The sequence below is a fragment of the Metopolophium dirhodum genome, chromosome 7 (genome assembly GCF_019925205.1).
Source record: "Metopolophium dirhodum isolate CAU chromosome 7, ASM1992520v1, whole genome shotgun sequence".
NCBI lineage: Eukaryota > Metazoa > Arthropoda > Insecta > Hemiptera > Aphididae > Metopolophium > Metopolophium dirhodum.
The window spans coordinates 23,025,371-23,048,330 of record NC_083566.1 but is presented as its reverse complement, the minus strand read 5'-3'; the positions used below and the strand labels follow the sequence as shown (position 1 = coordinate 23,048,330).

General features: G+C 29.1%; 1 protein-coding gene across 1 annotated transcript; it reads left to right on the top strand.

The window, feature by feature from the left end:
• Window positions 1–13,755: 13,755 nt before the first annotated feature.
• On the top strand, window positions 13,756–20,158 carry LOC132949621 (uncharacterized). The gene is given in 4 exon segments (XM_061020600.1): window positions 13,756–14,070; window positions 14,072–14,475; window positions 16,825–17,595; window positions 19,895–20,158. Coding segments are annotated over 4 exon segments (1,467 nt in total). The 5' UTR covers window positions 13,756–13,989; the 3' UTR covers window positions 20,106–20,158.
• Window positions 20,159–22,960: the final 2,802 nt, after the last annotated feature.

The following is a 22,960-nucleotide window of genomic DNA, read 5'->3' as shown; positions in this document are numbered from 1 at the left end:
CATTGCACATACAACTATAAAATGGGTTTATAACTTATGCCATAAAAACAACAGGCTCAGTGAATAAGTGTGGTTACACTTCGGTTTCCTTCAAGTAGTTATTTAAGTTACATATTAAGCTCGACCATATACCAGATAACGATAATTTGCAGTCTAAATATCAGATAATTATTGATTATGTAAATATCAATTGATATAAAATATCAATACCTAACATTTGAAAATTCAAATACTAAAAACTATGTTACTAATAATCCGCATTGTATAGTTGAAGTTAACTTTTGAAAAATACAAAAAAAAAACTTTTTGTATAAGAAACATATTTAAAAACTAGACTAGATACATAGCTCAGGTGTATTTATAGGGTAATCGACGTGATTTAATTAGCTTGAAAAACTATTAGAGTGATGTATGGAATATGTCTGTGATGGATCCAAGGCTTCATTTTTGTGCGGGGGCATGGGTATGTGGCAAAAGTACAAGAAGTACAAACATTGGCTAAATACAGTGTAAAACATAGAGAAACTACGGCGATTGGGGGGGAAATGCCCCCTATCTCCTCGGGTTCCATCACTGAAGTATGTCGAATGTTGTAACAATACATTTGAAATCAATGGTAATTATTGGTAGTTTTACCTTATGGATTATACAAGGAGAAATTATTCAAAAATATATGCATACAAAATAATATCTAATTAAAGGTAGATATTATGCGAACAGAATTGTAAAACTAGGTAATCCATTTATATTTGGACATTATTTGATTAGACACAAAAAGTCATCTCCAGATGTTTGGTTAGTATATTATAATGGTAGCGTAAAATTATAAAGCATTTTAATTAGCCCCTATAACGATTCTGAGCGAAACTTGAATTAACCTTAAGAAACACATTAGTAAGTGCCTGTAAATAATATGACTATTTTCTTTTTAATCCTCAAAGCAACCTGTGTTCGTTTTTTAATTTATGTGTGTTCCACATAACACTTGTTGAGATATTGAATAGACTGATTGCTTATATCTATAAAAAACGAAAAAACTATATCACTGTGTAAATACTGTAATACTAATGAATCTTATTCAAGACCACTTCAAAGGCTTAAAAAAATATTTGTTTAGGTACTACTTATATATTTACCTACATAATAATTAATTACAATCGAGGGTTTTTTATTGTAAGTACATTTAATATTTTATGTAAGTGATTAGTATCGCAATGTATACACTAAATACATACAGTGGCACTTTAAAATCTTTACCAAACAACCTAACCTTATATTATTATATCAAATAAATGCAACTGTACTCTATAGTGGGTATGTGAATGTACCTATGTACCAATGTACCTATGTGAATCGTTTTCGATCAAATCCACGTGCGTATAATGTATATTTATCATTCATTGTTGGGTCCAATGCACACAAATTATCGTACCACATCGTTTTAATGACTGTTCCGGCTTTTCCATATTACGATGATTTACCTGTGTGTACAAACCGAACGTTCGTTTGAGTGGAGAGTTCTGGTAGATAGTACGTAAAATAACGTGCAGTGTGTAATGCATTTACAATATACATATGTGTATTATTTGACGGTAGGTAGTAACGAGCGCAAAATCAACAGTGCCGTAAATATTATTTCGCTTATTTAGATCTTTTCGGGTCCATGACATATCGTTAAAACCTGTACGATTTTAGCAAGAAACATCGAAGTGAATATAATTATTATCAACTTCTAACGCGTAGTAAGTAGTAAAATATATTATATTTTGTCCGGTTTACATAATACGAATGACCCTTTGGGTAAATAACAAAAAAAAAGCCAAATGATTTAAGATTTCATTCATTATATTTGAAATACATTTTGATAAATAAACATGCGCTGTATTATTAAATTCTAAATTATTAAGATATTGTATTAGAGGTAAATTCATATATGTTGTTGAAATAATTACAATTTTCCTAAGCAAACTTTACTTAGTTAAATTAACTCCTTTGATTCGTATTATTTAATATAATTTTTTTTTTTTTATTAATTGTTAGATATTTTTTGTAGTTTGAAGTTCCTCCACTAGGAGGATTCTTCACTCTGTGAATCATGTCTTTATTTCTCTCTCCAAACATCACATTCATTTATTGTTCTACATTTATTTGAACCGACGTGCAATAAAAAATATTTGAAACTAATACTAAAAATAAAAATAAATGTTTTTAATCATTATTATATTATACTGACCAAAATAGAATAAAAAAAGTATTCAATGTTTTCAGTACCTATTCAAAATGTAATAGTTTTTTTTATTAAATTTTATGTATTTTAAATTATAAATAATTTAATACTTACATAATATTATATTCAATAATTAGTTTTTCAGGAAAAGTAGAGATCACGGACTTGTTTGGTGAATTTCTTAGTATTTTTAGGGCTGATAAATAATATTAATAGAATTATAATAATCCCTAGTATATTATTATAGTAGTTTTATAGTAACAGCATAAAGTCAGCCATTCTCATTTCTATAAACACCACTCATCTACTCTCAAAAACCATTGTGGAAAATATCCGTTGTCAGTGAGACGTGTCAACATGTGCGTTCATCCCTTAGTGTACTTATCAATATAAATCATTATAATTTGTTAGCAAATTGCAACAAACCGTTCATTAATATGGCTTGGAGAGGATTTATTTTTTAAACCCTAAAATTCACCACCAAAATGTATTCCCTCAAAAAAATATGGATAAAATAAATCGACGCCCAACGAGATTTATAGAAAACTATTTTATTCATAAATCTTTATTTTTCTATCCATCAAGATTCAAGATTATCCACGCGTGGGGAAGCAAAATAGGAAGCTATTCGTTTTATTACAACGTTTCTTTTACTTTCCACAGCATATGTTATTACTTTTTATTGTATTCAGTTTACGGTCGATGAATGTCTCCAATAAGTTTTTCTTGTGAACATTTCAATTGATTCATAATATTTATTGGATAGCAGATTTTTTTTTTAACGGGTACTATATAACATCATAACATTTTCGTTAAGATTTTTAATTTATTTGTCATTGATTTTCTTCATTATGGTAAAATATAAAAATACTAAATAATGATAAGTGGAAATTACAAGTTTTTCTTGTATTTTATAAAAATTAGTAAGTACTTAATAAAAAGAAATTATTATTTTTAAATTATTTATTAAATAAGTAGTGTACCATACTATACACTTTTAAAGTCTCTTATGCGAATCAATATAAAATACGCATTGGTATAAATCAATTATTCTCAGAAGTCTTCTACTAATCCAGATAATATTATAACACACTCTATAAACATGTCAAAATGGCCAATTCGTTACTCGATAAAAGTACCTATCCATAAAATATGTCGGATTTCAGAATATTATTACCTATTCCATTTTACTATGCTATTGAATTCGAGCAAACGTAGTCACATGTATTATTTATGAGCCTCACGATAAATATAATGGAAGATAAAATACACGTTTGAGTTTTTATTTTTCCACTCTATATTTTATTCAGGTTGAAAATAAATATATTGAAAAATATTAAAACGAATTATTTATTAAAATTTAAATTAATAGATCAAGATATAATATATCAATTCAATAAAACGAATTTAAATTATAGAATAATTTGGATTTAAATCGATTCATATTTTTACTTCATAATATTATAATCGGTGTAATAAATTTAAGCAAAATTTATTTATCGTTGTACATATTTCTCCAGTTAATTTACATTTCTCTTTAATGATTCATACATGCCTAATTTAACACGAGTATATGGCTATTAATATAAGTCTGATCACATATAATGAAATCCAAAATGTATTGTCATTAATGGTTTATATTTTGTCGATTCTCCACGCCAATAATGAATAACGTGTTTAAAATTGTTTTTTAACGCCTCGATGTATGAGGTATACATCTCGAATTTCTATCTCAGATAAACTATAAAAGTTTATAATTTATTATTTAGGTACAATAGTCCATAAGCTAGCATAATATTACGTATGTAATAATCAGGACTAGGATTTGTATGCAATAAAAAACGGTAAAATATGCATTTTATTTACCAAAATATGCAAAAATATGCATTTAATTTTTTATAAGATAAACACAAAAATATAGTTACAAAAAAAATATTTTTTTGTTGAAATACATCGGTGATTAGCTGTTTGTCTTTAGGGTCACGTTACCAGTTTTTCAAATTTTTCACAATTCTATAAAATTTGAAAATTAAATTTTATAATTTAGTTGCCACTTCAATTATAAGACTTTTACACTAATCTACTACCTGATACCTATTTAGGGGGGGGGGGGGTTGATAGGGTGTATTATATCGAAAAAAACGACTTTCTGGGAATAACGCTCAAGCTTTGTAGAATTGTCGGATTCTGATGACTTTTTTTTTATCTGAAAGAAGAAGACTTCCTACAGCCCACACCAATCTCTGATTTTGTATTTTATTTCAAATAATTGTATTAAAAAATTTGTAAAAAAAATGCTTCTTATCTTGTATTTTTTTAGACATATTATAAAGTTTGAGAATGAAATATTGAAAAACAGAGATCGATGCGGGCTGTAGAATATTTCTCTCTAGCAATTAAATAAAAAATTATGAAATTTGGTTGATTCTATAAGGTGGTATCATTATTCCCGCAGAATATATTTTTGAGGACAAAATGGCATCGACATCGGGCGCCTCAATATAATATAATTGAGAAAAAAAATAATTTAGAAATAAATTTTATCGTTAATTATAAAATTCACATTCACTACGAGTGTTACATGCTACGATCTCATATTTTTTCAAATTTTCGAAAATGAATGTCAAATTATTTAATCTTTAATCGCATACCTATTGTACCATAGGATTGTATTTATAAAAATAAAATTTATGTTTGACAAAAAACCAAGTATTATGAAATTTACTATAAAACATTTATTTTTCGCATTCTTATAATCAAAATGTACAATAATATTCATTTTATTCAATATATGCAATAATATGCATTTCATCCAAAATATGCAAAAACATGCAAAATAAAAATACCACCATTTATCTCATCATGAGGTGATTCGTGGACATTACTGACAAAATCAATAATCAGAAGTCGCAAAAAAAACATGCTTTTGCATATAAATCCTAGCCCTGGTAATAATGTATGTATGACTCTCATATTATGAAAATGATGCAGCACCCAATAACTAATTCATCGACTACACCTTTACATTCTGTGGAGACTATATAACCTCCCGAGCATTTCTTGTTTAAATAATATCAACGGACTAGTACATTTTTAATATAAAAAAAAAAACTTTTTATAGGCACTGTTTATATTAAAAACCTTGAATGCCGGAATTATTCGAGCTTAATGATTTTTTCAAGAACAATATGTTTTTTAGTCAACACAAATCTATGCTTGATCTTAAATAATTTTTCTGACAATAATTCTATCGTGGCTGAATAGTATCCTAATCCTGTTTTATTCCATGATCCATACCACCCACGTATCTTTTAAGTATTAGTAACGTTATTCATCCTACATCTTTAAATAACTCTGATTCTCACTTTAATTTCTCCAAAGCAGACTTCATCAGTATAGGCACCCATACTTTTGTAAACATCATTGATTGACATGCAACTTTCCTTGATCTAGATATGAACTTGGCTGAATATACATTATACACCCTATAATACTTTACGTCTTTACACTACACTTGGTATTTTTTGAATTTGTTTAAATTCCTAAAGATTGTTGAGTTATTTTTTTCTTCAGTGTATTGAAAAAATGTAGTTTTCTAGAGACAAAATCTAAGTATACGTTATTACCAGATTATCACAACAAATTTATATATTTATGTATTTATGTACCTAGTACATAAACTTTTCAAAATATCGAAAATCTATCTACTACAAAACATAGAACAGAACCTTACAAATTAAAATCTTTTTTTCAAAATTAAAATTGGACTACTAAAAGTATGTTAATTTTTCGCCAGCTGATTGACGTCGTTCACTCGCGTAAGTACAAGATATATATTATTTTTGAACGCGTCTACGATGAATGGTGAATGCGCGTACATGTGCTATAGAATGTAGTCACCTGGTCCACCCACAGCCGACCGATAAGAAACCCACACTCAGTGTCACTCACACTCATTTACAACTTACTAACACAACGACCAAGGGTGGCAACGATGAGACTATAAATTGCCTACATTTTACCCTTTAAACAATAGCCACTAATAGCCGCCTGAACTTAACCGTACTTATAGTACTAGTGTACACGAGTCTAAAAATTACTTTGCCAATCACTTCAATTCTAATTGCAACTCTGTAGTAGGTACAAAAAATGGTGATTCGACATCTTTGGCTAACGTGATCTTTCAAATAAGTCGTTTTTTTTAACGTCTATGACGTGTTCAATGGTCTATCTAAATTACGCATTTGTTTGTGGCTGTGTACACAATTGAATATTTTATAGTAGAAAAAACTCATCGATCTTGAACAACGTGCCGGGTTCACAGTAGCAAATTAATTCAATTTGCTGCTTTTGCGAAGTCTCGAGTTTCCAATATACCTACCTTTCTCAGTAACCGGGTAAAAATTAAATTAAAATTGGGAAAAACGAGGATTGTTACGCTAAATCAATTTTTGACGAATTCGGACAAATATTCATAATGAATAATGGCAAATACGTGACATTTTAACCAATTATTATTTAAAATAGCATTTACTAGATATGATATATAATATAATATATTATTTGCTCTTTTTGTCCATTTATAGATGTTTTGAATGTTTGACTTTTTTTTATAAATGTTTTTGGTCGGTTAGGTGTAACGGTTTTACCATATCTCTATACTATTTTACAATTCGATATTTGTAACCATCGAATAAATTTTTTTTTTTTAAATATTATTACTTACAATTTATTTAACTACTTATTTTACTTTTTTTCTGTATATAATACAATTTTTTAAATATTTTAACTCCTATTTTGTATACATACCTAAACATTTTTGATTTTCAATTTGTTTAGTTTTTTTTTTATAAAAATCGATAAAAAAATTATTTCTGGGCTAAGAAGCTTGAAAAATGAATAGAAGATTCCTCATAAGTTTTTTTTAATGGCATTTTAAAAATATTAAAGAAACACATATGCAATATTGTGCATAATTTATAAGTTTGAATTTTGCTAAATTCATAAAATCATGAAATTTTGAAAATTATTTTGTAGTTAAAATTCTAAAAAATACATAAATAGGTACAATTTTTTTATAGATTTTTTAAGTTCATATTTAGATAAACTTAGATATTTAAATAAAGAGAACAATAATATTTTAGGTATCTTATTGTAATTTAAAAATATTATATGTGGGTACTTTTATAAGGTTATTAACTTTGTTTGTATATCATTATATTTTGTACGAATAATTACATTTTAAAATATAAAATTATTTCAACCTACCGTCCTACCATATTACTTATTGTTAAATGAATTACTTCTATTACTTAATTGCATCATTATAATAAAATGTACTTAGTAGTATATGCTGACAGACATGCTGTTTTCGCTCAGAATCTTTTTTCGTGTACAATGTTTTTATATTATATCATTGAACACATCCATTATAGTAACCCACTCGACACCTTCTGTACAGAAGAGCAGTACCCAATTTCCCACTTTTTTATAATAAATATAACAATAATTTTCAATAATTTTTAATATTCAATAAAATTGTGTTAGTATTAAAAATAAAAATAAAACATTCAATTTTCTTAAATATTTTAATTTTTCACTGTTAAAGATTAAATTATAATTTAAAATGTTGGCAATGCATTATATGAATATAATAATAACCGTTGAGCCAAATGTATTCACAAGTAGACATTTTTCACTAAAAGTAATACCCTGACTGTTCATGATTAATCTTTAAAGTGCATTATTACGTGATGGTTATATTTTCAGATACATTTAAGTAAGGACCCCGTTGGTATGTCTGTCCAAACAATACAGACTCTTAATGTCTATATTTCTGCTAGTTTTTTTTATGTATAGAAATGTATTTCATAGGTACTTTATACTGTAGAAATTAACGTAAAAAATGATTTGTAGTTTCGCATATAATGCACACAAAATACAAATACTATTCTAACTATAGTTAAATAAGGTTCTAAGTTAAAAAAAAATACAATTATTTTAAAATACATGGGTAATATTATTTTTATATTTTACCACAAAGTTATCAATATTAAACTTAATTCTTGACGTCTTCGTTAGTTATTTTATTCTTATTTCTAACTGAAAGTGTAATTATGTGGTTTGTGTTTAGTCATTACAAATGGACCATTAAAATTGTTATAAATGTTTAATGGGTTTAAACTATATTATAACTATTGACAACTAATTTATAATTATTCAGTTTGAACCCATTAAACCTATGGTAGGCATGATAGGTATATAAACTTCTGAATATACAGGAAAACAATTACATTATCTTATAAGTATACTTTAGTGTAAGTTAATTGTTTATAATAATATATAAAATTACATTTTGTAAATCAATATAAAAACATAGGTATTGCTTTTATTTTATTTTTATATGAATTTAATATTTATAAATATTATATTATATTTTCCTTGTAGGTAACCTTGTAGGTAAATCCAAGTTTTCTTTTTATCACCATAATATGTTATATGACACATATTAATTTTTCAACATTATATATATATATATATATATATATACCTAGTAATAATATGTTATGTGAACATTTTATACCAACATTCATAACAATTTTGACGATAATTAAATTCTGCAATGACAAAATGACTACATTATTCATCAGAACATTAAAACCATAAGTACTGACTAAATATTTTACATTTGTCATTTGTGTTAGTTAAATGATCTCAAACTGCACGTACTGTGTAATTAAAAAAAAGTTTCAATTTATAATAAAGACAGCAAACTGAGAGCCATGGCATCGTAATATGAATTATTAATATTCTAATGTTCTACTATTAAAATATGTTTAAATTAACAACGGATTTAACAATGTTTGGCCGAAATAATAATCATCAAGACAACATCTGTGATACAGTTGTATACAAATTATAATAATAAATTATGTTATAATGTATTATATTAATTATAAATCCTGTAAAAATATACAACATTATGAAAAATTTATTTTTGAGAATATGCCTGATAAGAGTAAATTAAAAATAATATACCGAAGATCATTATATTTTTTTTCATATAATATGTGTTGTAATATAAGTTGTAATTTAATAAAAATATGTTGTATAGACACGTTTCGAAACTTAAATGTTGACCTATATGGTTGATTATATGTTATTTTTCGATGATTTTGCGAATTCAACAGATAATAATAACAACAAAACGCCTTACTTTTAATTTTTTTTTTGATAAACACTTTTACATTTCAGCGTTAATACGTTGGGTGTTTATGAAAACAATTTTTTGGTAGCGTGTGACTAAAACCTATACAAAAAAACGTTTTTGTCACGTATGTTCTATCAACACCATGGTCAAGAACAATTTTCTCTCGTTTAAGAAGAAATTTAATATGACTTCACGGACTGTTAACCCGGCAAGCATGGAGAAAAAGAGCGAAAGCAATAGAGCCGACCGGGGGCAACTGAAAAAAGTCAAATATCAATAGGACATGTATAATGCGTGTGTGTGCGCGTGCCTTTTAATGGGCCAATGTTATTCTTGAGGATCGTAAACACACAGCGTCAGCATCGAGTACGAAGTATGTGGACGGAGCTATTTTTCCTGCGTTCATATAATATTACCTACTCGTCGCCTGGATGGGGAACGACGGGCGTGAATTTATGTGCACTAGTGAATGTATTGTGTGAACTAGCTATTAATCTATGTCAAGCCGGTAGCAACGGCGACCGCCGAAGGGATCTCTATACACGCCGCTGCTACTGTGGTCCTCGTCGTGTATACCCCTCCCGAGTTCAGCAGTCAGCTAGCCAACCAGCCCACCCTCCACTCTCCTGTCGACACGCTCACCTCGTGGATTTTACTGACTTGACGTTTTCGATTGTCGACGAGAGGTTCCTATCCCGCAGCATAGGTACACGGCCCATACAAACGCACACACTACCTCCCCCCCATCTATAACATAGACACTAGTATAGCGCATGTCCCATCTCACACTAACACAAATCCCCAATGTGCTCTGCCAGCGCACTACATATCACGTGCTATGAACATAATCGGCTATGAATCATGGGCAATACAATGTGTGTGTGATGTCGGTAACGCCCACGTGACAGACTAACTGTTTGATAAGGAATTCACAGTAGGTATATAGGTTAGGTTAGCTTATACTCTTCCTTTTCCGAGAACGCGTATTCTCGTATATGACTATACCGTAAACGACCCTACCTTCAGTAACCTTGTTCAGTATAATATTATGAACTTCAGATTTCCGGGAAGTTCCTCCAATGCAAGTACCTTCATAATATACGAATCGATCAGTTTGTGTTGGTATATAATATATCGTACATATAGAAGTATATACATGTATATGTATGAGTATTCTAGCATGACCACCCGCTTAAGTGCACCGGGTGTATGTTATAACTTATATTATACGTCTCCCGAAATCATATCCACTTCAGCGGACTGTGTCACTATATGGTCACGAAGTAGCTAATCTACACGGGACGCGGTATTTATCTACAGTGAGAAGATACACTGTGTAGATATAAGGACCTCAATAAGATAACTACAAACATAATAAATAAATAAACAGATCTTTTTTTTATGAACTGAAAAAAATGTTGATGTTTTAGTTTCCAGAAAATATATTATAATTATTTTATTCGCAGGAGCAATTAAATAAAATATTACGGTTTCATCTAGTAACGCAAGTATATTATGCATACATAAATGACTGACCACGACCACAAATCGCTATATTACAGTAAGTATTCCAGACTTCAGAACCCCGCAAGTTTTGAAACTGACCTTCGTCAAAATTAATTATGTACAACAGTTTCTTCAACATGGATCTTGACCGATACGATATTCCATTTTATAGGCTTCCCCGGGTATTATCAAATTCCATAAAAATAAATTTGGATCTGTATTAAATTTTCTAAAAAAACTTTTATTAAATTATTTAAAAAACAAATGTATTTCACATGAAATTTTTTTTATTACCTATATTAAAAACTCGTGATCGTAATATGTTTTAAAAGTCTAACGAGGTAATTGTATTATATTTTGAACATTTTAACATACATTTTATACAAAATTTATAAAAATGTAGTCGTCATATTAATATCATCAGATGTTTATCATGTCTGATATTTGTTATAGTCATAAAAGTTCAAATTTATGTGAAATACCGAGGTATTCGATTAATTAATTTAAATTTAAATCTGAATGTTTAAAGTTACAACATGTTGCTAAGTAGATAATTAAATACAATGAGTTATAATGAAAGCTTCGCATGATGGAATACACGTTATATGACTGGACGTATCTATATTATATAAGAACCGATTAAAGAGCTACTTTAATACTAATTCAATACCTATCCAATATTCTAATAGCTACAATTAGGGTAATTAAATGTAATTAATATCATAACTGTGATTGTTTGGTTTTGGATAAAAAGTTTTCTTACCTTAAATTATGTCTCAAGCTACAAGTATATTATAAAGCATTTTTTTTCTTCCCGTTGTTCTTAAACCACTCCTAAATAAGTAATAATTAATAAGAAAAATTCAGCATTATTGCTTAGTATCTACCTCGTTTGTTTTTTTTAAACTTTAATATTAGTATTTATGAATAAAATGTACCTATTGAAAACCTTATAGAAGCAGCCAATTATAATTTATTGAATCAAATTTTATCGTAAAATCGTCAAAATAAGTGGTGCCCTAATGTATATTATACAATAGCTTAAACACGAATATTAAATTGATTATTTTTATTTTTTAATACATTTTATTGCAAAAGCTTATGTTAGTGTTTTATTTTATACGTTTTTAAATATTATTATGTAAGCATGTACCTATTATATGTATTGATTTATAATGGATATTATATAATATATGTTATGTTAATCAATCACTCAATAAAATTTACCAAAATCTAAATATATACCTATATATTTTTAATGTTATCTAATTATATTTAATTTATAAAATTAAATATCTATTAAGTTAAATTAATATAATGTCGGATCAATAAAATGTATACCTTTGCAGTATATTCGTTGATGGTCATAAATCTTATACTATTAATTGACATCTAATAAATATCTTTGCAGTTGCCAATAATTATAGTAAAAAATGTGTAGGTATTCTATGAAGATATCTAGCATTTATCTTGGATATAATTTATAATAATATAATATGTGTGTTGTAGACTGTTGTAGATCAATAGTATATTATAATACTCCACGAATATTTTTTAGACTTCCCCTCATACATCTAATTAATGTGATTATAGATTTTATGAGTAGCGAGTAGCACACCTCAAGTGGGACATTTTGATACTTGCATTAATCATATTTTATTAAGGGGGCTCTAGAGTATCATGCTTTTATGAGAAATATTTAGGCAATTCACATGGCATGTACATTTGGGTTATGTCTATGTGTGAGTAGTAAATGAACAGTGTGTATTTCCGAAAATTGCTGTAATCCCACCGGATGTAACTCTCGCACGCGCACGCAATGTCAAAAAATCGTGAAAAATGGAATTTAATATATTCTTGTTTGTATAGCTATAAAAACTACTAAAAGCGGTAGTAAATTAAACATACTTCCTGAAGTTCGATTGTAATTTCGAAAAAAATGGTTGAATTTATAACTTATATGCTTCTAGACTATGTTCATTAGGAATCACTATTTTGATTTAAAATCAGATGTTCCCAAAATAAATAAATACAAATGTAATGCAATTATTTCATAGGATATTTGATAAAAAATCTTTATTTTAAGGACCTTTAAAATTCAATTTGAAAATATACTTCCTAAAAAGCTTGGATATTTTTTCAAAGAGTTCATATTATATAATATGTATAAAAATTAAAACCAGACATTCCGAAGTATGTGTAATTTACCACCGCTTATTGGTCTATAACGTATGGAAAATACGTGTGCTGCGATCCCATTAACATATTATATTAAACCTATCGTTCGTAAATTAAAAAAATATACAAATATTATAAAAATTAAAATCATAATTCATAAAATTTTAAAAGAATATAAAATGCTATATAAGCTACACACCCGATCTCTATAGTTGAGAAATGGATTCAGCACGCCATATAATAATATATGATATTTAAACAATTTCATTCTTACAGTAAAATATGTTCGTTAATAATTCTACAAATTGTTCAATGATTTTTTTTCTCTATATCAGTTTAGTTTGGTAATAGGCGTTTATGTGGTTCAACCTGCATACATGACTCTTAATTTTCAAGAAAAAAAAATTTACTTTTCCCCATAATATGGTTAAACGGTATAATTTTGGTACTGTGAAAGAAAGTTCATAATAAAAATACGATATTGTTCTAGATTTTTAAATTAATATAAATTATTTTTTACTCCCCCTCTCGGTCAGTGCTCTTAATTTTTTTAGTTGGAAACAATCTTTAGATGTGACCAAGTCCAGACCTAGTTCAAACGACTCAGAGTACAGTGAGTCGCGATTGGGCCACGACCACTATACTGACTTCTATAGTGATATATTGATTCTGTGCGCTTTCGTCCTTAATTATATTTAAAAAATATTGTGTCTATTGGTCAAAGCCATCACGATCTCTGTTAGTACGATCTCTGTTGAACGGGTACAAGTGAGTTTTATAAACAATAGTATCCACTAACAGTACACGCACACACAAGAACGATTACATCTTTAGCGACGGTCGTAGAGATCTATAAAAACAACAACAAATGGACGACCGATCTCGCGCCATGACGGCCGCGACCATTTCGCTAGCGTTCTGGCTGTTGGCCGGTTGCGGTGCAATCGTTTTTTCCAGCCGGTCATGAGCCCGGAACAAGCACGGGCCACGGCGCACGGGCCGACCACCGAACTCCCAGGGACATGCGAGAGCTGAAAATCGACGCCCAGGGACTTGACCTATTGTCGGCTGGGCTCAAGACCACCGGCCAGAAGTGGTCGTCGGACGAGTACCAAACGCTATCGTCACTGCAGCAGACTTCCGACGACGGTTCGCCGCCGGTCACCGCGAAGGTCGACGTCTATCCGGCGCTAACGACAGATTCGCCGCCGTTCGTCGCTCGGAGCCGGTACGTCAGCAACCACCTGCACCCGCCTTACCTGCATCATCTGTACAACGGCGACACGAACATTCAACAAGAAACCACAGACCCGGAAGACCAACGTTCGGAGTACTCGGCGGCAAAATGGAACAGGTGCGTACACAACTAATCCGATGCTAATAATTTATGTATTTTACTGTTTTATTAGAAATTACCCCCTCCCCCTATGTCATCCTCTCTTCGGTCGTATTATAATTATAATAATGAACCACACATAAAACGATCCCGGTACGACTGTTTGGAACCATATTATCATAGCAGACGTAAATCGTTCTTATGTTAGGTACGAAAATTATATTCGATTTGCCATATAATAATATATGGAACCCATTTTAAAACTTATTTGAACTCATCAACATTTATGATAGGTTATGTGATGGTCAGTTTTTTTTTTCAGAAATTAATGAATATAATTACATTTTTAGAAATATTAAAATAAGATTTTGTTACCGTTACAATACAAATATATAAATTAAATAAAATTTCAAAAAAACCTGAAAATCAAGCTAATAATAACTTGAATCTTTAACAGAATAAATTAAATAAATTATATTTTAAATAATTTGTCTCCGATGTCGAATCACGCACAGTCCTGCACCAATCATTGTATATGGGTACGATATTGATAAACTCTTGATTTTTTTTTTTGTAGGTATAAATAAACTTATACCTTATTATATAATATGAGAGGTGCCTATACGATTTACAATGATATAATGACGTAATAGTAATATATTATTATATTGTTGAGTTAAGCGTAAAATAACAGTCTGTTTAAGAAACGGGTTATGTATAATGTATAATATACAGTGTTTGAAAGCTTGTGTTGTAATAAGGCTGGAGAAAATATTGTTTTAACAACACAATAATTAATTATCAAAAGAGAGCGATATAATATTATACATTATAGTGTTTACCTATTCCTCATTTCGTCAATGCGCATATTCAGTTTATTCATTTTTAGTTCGTGTATTATAATATTATTATGATGCTGTATTCAAAATCAGTACAAGTAGCACATTCATACATAGATAAATAATAAATACCCATATTATTATGATTATTTCAAGTATTTTATAATATCGTAGTAAATAAATATTGTCACAACAAGGTAGCTAATTTATTGTCGATGTAGCTACGCAATTTTTGATTAATAAAACGAATAATTATTGTTCAACTTACAATACAAATTAATAATATAATATTACACAGTAAAAAATAATAATATTAATGTACAATTAAAGTTATTTAAAAAAAAAATCTAAAAAAATCTAATGTGTTAAATCAAGTATAATAATAATAATAATTCACAATTAACGTTAATTTTTGAAATAATAATTTATTATTATTCAGACTAACGAGAATAAGTTTTAATGTGTTGAATTTAACAATTGTGTAATTATAAATCATGACATCGAAAACAGTGATTATATAAATTATGGAAATATGTAGGGACGAAGAAAACCCTTGGTTTCAGTTAATTCGACAATCTATTCTACAATAACGCTGACAAAATGATTTAATAAATGTTTTTGTACGTATCTAACTTTTTATAAATACGCGTTGCGTCTAAGGCATATTATATAATGTAAGCGGATCAAGAAAAGCGCAACAATAATAAGTCATTGACTTTGGTTTTTCAATTATTTTATTTTCACACATTATTAATATGATATTATGTATAATTGTATAATATGCTACATACTTTAAAAACACGGAAATCTACTAAAACGTAATCTAAAAATTATTTGTAGTGGTGTGCATAGTGAAAATAGATTAATGATATTGAAACACGAAGTATTTTATGCAATTTACATAATTTATTTTATCTGCGTATAAGTTGTGCCGCTAAATAGCCCATTACACATTTTATAGGCATAGAAATAATATGGTATCTGCGACTTCCCGCGGGTGAAGAGTAGGTACCTATATACAACAGAGATTCATATTTTATCTTTACCGTTGCATGGAAACAAATCGTACAGTAAACCATCAATATGGAATAGGTTATTCATTTGAGGAACCAAAAATGTTTTTCCTTGATTCACTCTGAAAATAGGTGGCTTGCATTATCAACAGTATCAATTTAATTGAATAAATAATTATATTTTCTTTAATATTTTAATACATTATATCAAACAAAAAACTTATATACAAAATATACTATACGTCTTAATAAAATATAAACTGATAAATCTAAAATGTTAAATTTTTGAAAAGAACTTTATTGTTATTTTAACGGGGGAGAAATTATTTTAATCAAACTATAGGCCTCGTCGCACCAGCGTATACCTTTTGAAGAATTAATTAGTTAAATTGGACCCTTTTTAAGTAAAATCAATGGTAGTGGGACTCAATCTTCCTGCGCCCCCCACCCCACCCACTTTAATTCCTACTAACTACAGGTTTATATGGTGTTTGATCGGTTGTTGTGTCTCACAGGTACTACCCCAGTCACAGGCAATTGAAAAAGTACGGACCAGTGATGATGGAAACGGACGTGACGGCGGACGGCAGCAGTAACGTGGCTGGTGGATACAATGTTTACGACCACAACGTGGACTACGGTACCGCAAGCGCCAATTACGAACCGGAATCCTTGAAAAACCCCAATGGTGGCGTTGGCGCCGGTGACGGTTACGTCGGTTGGTACAGCGACCCGCCGACGCAATCTTCGCGACCGGCGACCGTCGTGGCCGAGGTACGGCAACCCGGCCACAAGATGTCCATCGACGTGCACAAGTTGACCTTGCTGGCCATGGTCAAGATAGGTTTGGCCAAGCTCAAGGTGCTCACGGTGATCAAGTTCCTCGCCTTCTTGTGGGTCAAGTTAAAGCTGTTGGTGGTGCTAAAAGGGTTCCTGTTCGCCAAGTTCACCATAATGGGCAAACTGCTCAAGCTGTTCCTGCTGCCCTTCTTGCCCAACCTGCTGACGTGGCTCAGGAACGCGGCCATGATGCAGCTGAACCCCGCGATGACCGTTCCCCCGCCCACCATGACCGAATTGGCTAGTACCGCGATCCAGTTGCGTAACGACAGCGTCGCCGATCCGGCACTCAGGAGGAGCACTGCAGCCGGCTTGGACACGCTGGGCGCGGCCGGAAATTTGTTGAAGTTCGTGGCCTTTGTGCAATCGGCCAAGTGCGCGGAGAGGACGGCCTGCCACGTGTCCGGCACTAGACCGCCGAGTCTCCAATCCATGTTGGCGAACTGGTAATAAACGTCAACACAAATTTCGTAAAATGTCGTAATTCATCGCGTCCCGACGTTGCGATGACAAAATTAAAAATATTGCCGATGACTTTGCCCCCACGTCAAATAGGTCTCCGTTTACATTTTACATCGCATAAACGACAACCGCGATTTTTGGGGCTTATTATTTATTTGGCTCTTGACGGGGAACAAAATGTTGAAATGGATCCATTCGATAGGACAATAGATGAGTGTACAATATCTATCCCCAATTCAAAATTGTATACTTTGTCCGTGACTTACTCAGATATAAAAAGAAAAAATACGTCATCGGACCGTTGAATCGAAAAGAGTTTAATCATAAATAGACAATTTGAATATATAATATCATAATTTATAGATTTATTTTATTAAGTGGTATTTCCGACATATTTTAAATAAAATATAATTATTTATATAGGTATATATCTTATATTATGTATATAGATTAAAACAATATAATATTATGTACTGTAGTATTGTAGTATATAATGTACTATAGGTAGGTTACCTATGTGCAATAATGTACTATATATTATAATTATGCTCGTAAATTGTTTTATTATTATCATTTTTTAAGATTTATTTGCTTATTGGATGACAATGTACATTTTTAATTTCATACTCCGAAGTAGGATATTTTTCAAAGTACTTCGATACATAGGAATTTAGTTTTAAAAGTGTAGTTTGTTAGTTATGACTTATAAGTAATAAGTATTTAAGTTCAGATTTGCGAAAGAGTTTACCAACATTTTTTGGGATGCATTTCTACTCCGCTCATCTAAACTCTAAATATTTATAGAGTTATATGATAGATAATTAACTATTCGTTTGAAATTCAACTTTTCTGTATCAAAAAATATTCTGCTTTGGAGTATAAAATTAAAAATAATATGTTGTCGTTCAAAAAATTTAAAACTAAAACATAACGATAAAAAATTTTTTTTTGAAACGGTTCTTGTGAAATGAGATCAAATTAAATAAAAAAAACTTTTCGAAACAACGAGTACACACAATTAACTGGTTTACCGTAATTTTATTATAGTAAACATCATTTTCAAAATTATCTCAATAAAGTTACTGAGTATTCTGTGACTTGATGTGATGTGGTCCGTACACTCAACTGCATAAATGCGCTTTGAGTGTAGCTACACATACAAACGTGTTTCAACCAACCGTTCCAATCATTCCCTCCCCCCTACAAAGAAAAAGCAGCTAATGGCCATAGTTTCCGGACTTTAGCTCAATAAAAAAAATAGTTATTAGTTACCCACGAATTATGATTTATGAAACATTTTTTCATGAACAATATAAATTTTTGATATAGCTAATATATATAGCTAAATATTTTCATAAATGCACTATAATACTCATCACTTCAAAAATGGGTATTTATAATCAATTGAAACCCAAAAATACGTCATTCTGTTTTCAATAGGTATTAATTTTTTGTGAAATTGTGATTTATATTTTTCAGCAATATTTTTTTACAATGGATTAAATATTTATCGTTTGATGCCATATGATTAAAAGGTACACACAATATACAATTATAAAACACTTTCGTCTAAAAAAATTTAAGTATTTTTTTTTTTTTTATAAATCAATTCGAACAACTATAAGTTCATAAGAGAATTAATAATAATAATAATATTTACTTATTAAATTATTCAGTATACCTAACTCACTTTTATGGCACGCTGAATTCATATTATAGTGGACAATTCATTGAGTTCATTGTGCTTGTATTCGTATAGATGCTTTAACGGCTTTTTTTTCGTGAAAATACACAAATCAATTTTTTACGTCATTAAAATACATTATTTATGTTACGTACGAATTATATTACGCGTGTTCACTGATTTTGTTTATTTATTTATTTTTTAGTTTTGACTTTTTCTCGGTTCAGGCAACTATATAAATTTGTATATAAGATTATATCTTGGTCAAACGTATTATTTATGTAGATTGGGACCTATGGTTTATTAGATAATATGCCTTATCATCCAGATATTGTAATATTGTTATGGGTACAATTGTTTACAAGCTGGGTAACACATGGTGTGAACTTTATACATGTGTAATGTTCCATATAATATTATTGTGATCAAATAAACTTCTTATGTAAGTACTGCATTGCCACCAAAGTCGTTAATATTTTTGTTTGTTCAATTTTACTGATTAAAATTCAATCCAAAATGAACAAATAGTATATAATAATTAATGTAAACACTAATCAATGCAGATAACTAAAAAAAAATAATTAATATTAAAATTCCAGGATGTTATCACCGTTGGTAAATTATATTCCTAATAGAAAATTAAAGTCATACATGTCAACATTGAAGGAAGTTTCAGACTATCGATTGGAAAACATTTTCAGTAACCCGTCAACAGTAGAATGGCATAAATGGTGCGATGAACGATATTATTGTGATGATGATGATGAAGAAGAAGAAGAAGAAGAAATTACTGCCGACAATTTGATTTAAATTATATTATAGTAATTTTTTTCAATATGGGAGGTATCCACAGTTTTATTACCGATGAATATTCAATTTTTAAATGTTAATAATATCAAAGAAATTATAATTACAATTTTTATGTTACATCAACATATTTCTTGTTTATTATTTGTTTTTAACTTTATAATTTTATATATCATGCAGAAATCTATATTGTTGTTCTGAGAATATGTTTGATATTTTATATGCTTTGTAATATTATTTTTAATTTGTGATAATGTTTAAATTTCGTTGAAATATATTCTAAATAAAAAAATTTTTTCACCTGATGCATTGTAGCTTTTAGTTTTTTTATTTTATTATAATATTATTTATTATTAATTACTTTTATTGTTATTTTCTGCAGTTAACGTTAAATAATATTGTTTTTTAACACTTTTCTTAAGTTTGGTTTCACGTCTGTCTGTGATCAAATCTTGCGCGCTCGATTTGAGGCACTTTTTGAAGATGAAAAATTCTGAAAATTGGTATAGACCTTGGTCTTGGATGACAATACAATAATCCGTTGTCATTTTGGGACATGGACCAAAAAAAAAAAAAAAGGATTGTCCCCACGACGTCGCCGTAATATCTCTCGCAGATATTGAACTTTCTCTCTTCCCCAAAAAAAACCGCAACCTCTTACGAAGCAAGTATAGGCGTGTCCTATCCATTATTATAATATCTATGGTAACAACGGTAATTATTACCAAATAACATTATACCGGTATTCTGATATGGGTACCGAAAACACCGGATAACATATTTCTTAAACGTTTAATAAAAATATTTACTTTCAACTAAAAAGTAGAAAATAAAAAATAAAAAAAAAAATTTTAAAAACACACTTTTCCATAAAAACATTTAAAAAAAAATTTTAAAAATTGCACTAAAAAGACAAAAATAATTCTCTGTACTTAAAAATAATGAAAAATTTATTGATGAAAAATTTAAAAGTGTGTGGTGCATCATACAAAACATTAAAAGCCGAGCTAAGTCTCACATACACTTCTTTGTTCAATCCTGTTTATAAGATAGTGACTGGCAGTATATGTCAAGTATAAGAGCAAAATAATGAAAAATTTACTGATGAAAAATTTAAAAGCCAAGGAAAGTCTCACATACACTTCTTTGTTCAATCATGTTTATAAGATAGTGACTGGGAATATATGTCAAGTGTATGAGCACCACACACTTTTAAATTTTTCATCAATAAATTTTTCATTATTTTTAAGTACAGAGAATTATTTTTGTCTTTTTAGTGCAATTTTTAAAATTTTTTTTTAAATGTTTTTATGGAAAAGTGTGTTTTTAAAATTTTTTTTTTTATTTTTTTTTTAATTTAATTTATCTCCAATTTAAATTATTTATATAATATAATATACCTACCTACCTATTATTATAATTAATTTAATTAAACTTGATTTGAATTAAAAATATACAACAATATTATAATAAGTTATGGTTAAAAATAATAAATTTAGTATGTGGTCTTTTAAACGATATAAACAGAAATGTATTTAAATATCTCATATAATTTTGATACAACTAAATATACAAAATACAACAATATTGAAAAACACTGAATTACCAAAAACGTATTATTTTATTGATTAATATTATATGACCTCTATGAAGTTGGCTTTAAAACTTTGACATAGAGGCTCCAAAATACGGCTAATATTTAGCAACTTACAGTAAAAAAAAGTTAAAACCTAGGTACCTACTCATTCATAGCTAGCCAAAAGCAACAATCTCCAACACGTCCAAATGAGTGATCTTTAGTTATTTTTAACAGAGTCGTGAGCATTGCTAAATAAAATTGGTATATCGTAAATAACTAACGTACAAACACAAATAATGTTTTTACCTGTTGGCTATAAGTTTGATTATATTCACTCTATAATAAAGTTGACTCTGCAAAAGGCAAATTTACCATGCCACTCACAACCGTATGTAAGATAGAGACAATGCATTTGCAGGGTGTCGACGTCTTTATTATAATTAAAACGGTTTTGAATGATTGCGCACAGACACGTAAATACGTTACAATACGTAAATATTGGTGAGAGAGGGGGGGGCAAGACAGTGAACCTTATTGCCCAGGATGACATTTTTTTAAGTCCAATTAGGGGCTGGTAAATGTATATTGACATATTATATTGTTGTGTAATAATAGTATGAAATAAAAAAAAAAAATTATGTTTTATATTATAATTTTATAAAGCTATATTATAATTTATAAACGTCCGTAAAAACAATAATTACAGCTCAAAAATGTAAATTTCTTACATTAATTTGTTGATAAATAATATTGATAATTTTATAAATTGAGTGATTTTTAGAAGGTGAGATAACGATGTAAGTAGCACACTGCCACAGTGCCACGGTATGTAACCACACGACCGCAAAGATTAAGTTAGGTATAGCTGTGTATAGCTTATCGACACGCAAAAGTTTCAAGTACCATAGAAAGAAAAAATTTTAATTCCAGTAAAATATTAAATAACTGAAACCGATATTCTTGGTTTAAATATCTGCCTATAATCTATTTAATATTTTTAAATAGCTATAATAACAACTTATACGGAACTTATTGTATTAAATTTTCTAGTTTTTTTCACCAAGGTGGTTTTTTTTTTATAAAAATTTATTATTTATAGAAACAAATCCAAATGGTAAAAGTCTTTAAATTGCAAAGAAAACAGTCAAAATATTTTTTGAAAATGTATTAAACCATGTAGGGAAAGTGCTAATAGAAAACATTTGTTAAATATTTCAAGTAACTACGGTTATTTGTTTTTCAATTACAACAAAACAATAAAATAGATTTTGAGTAAAAA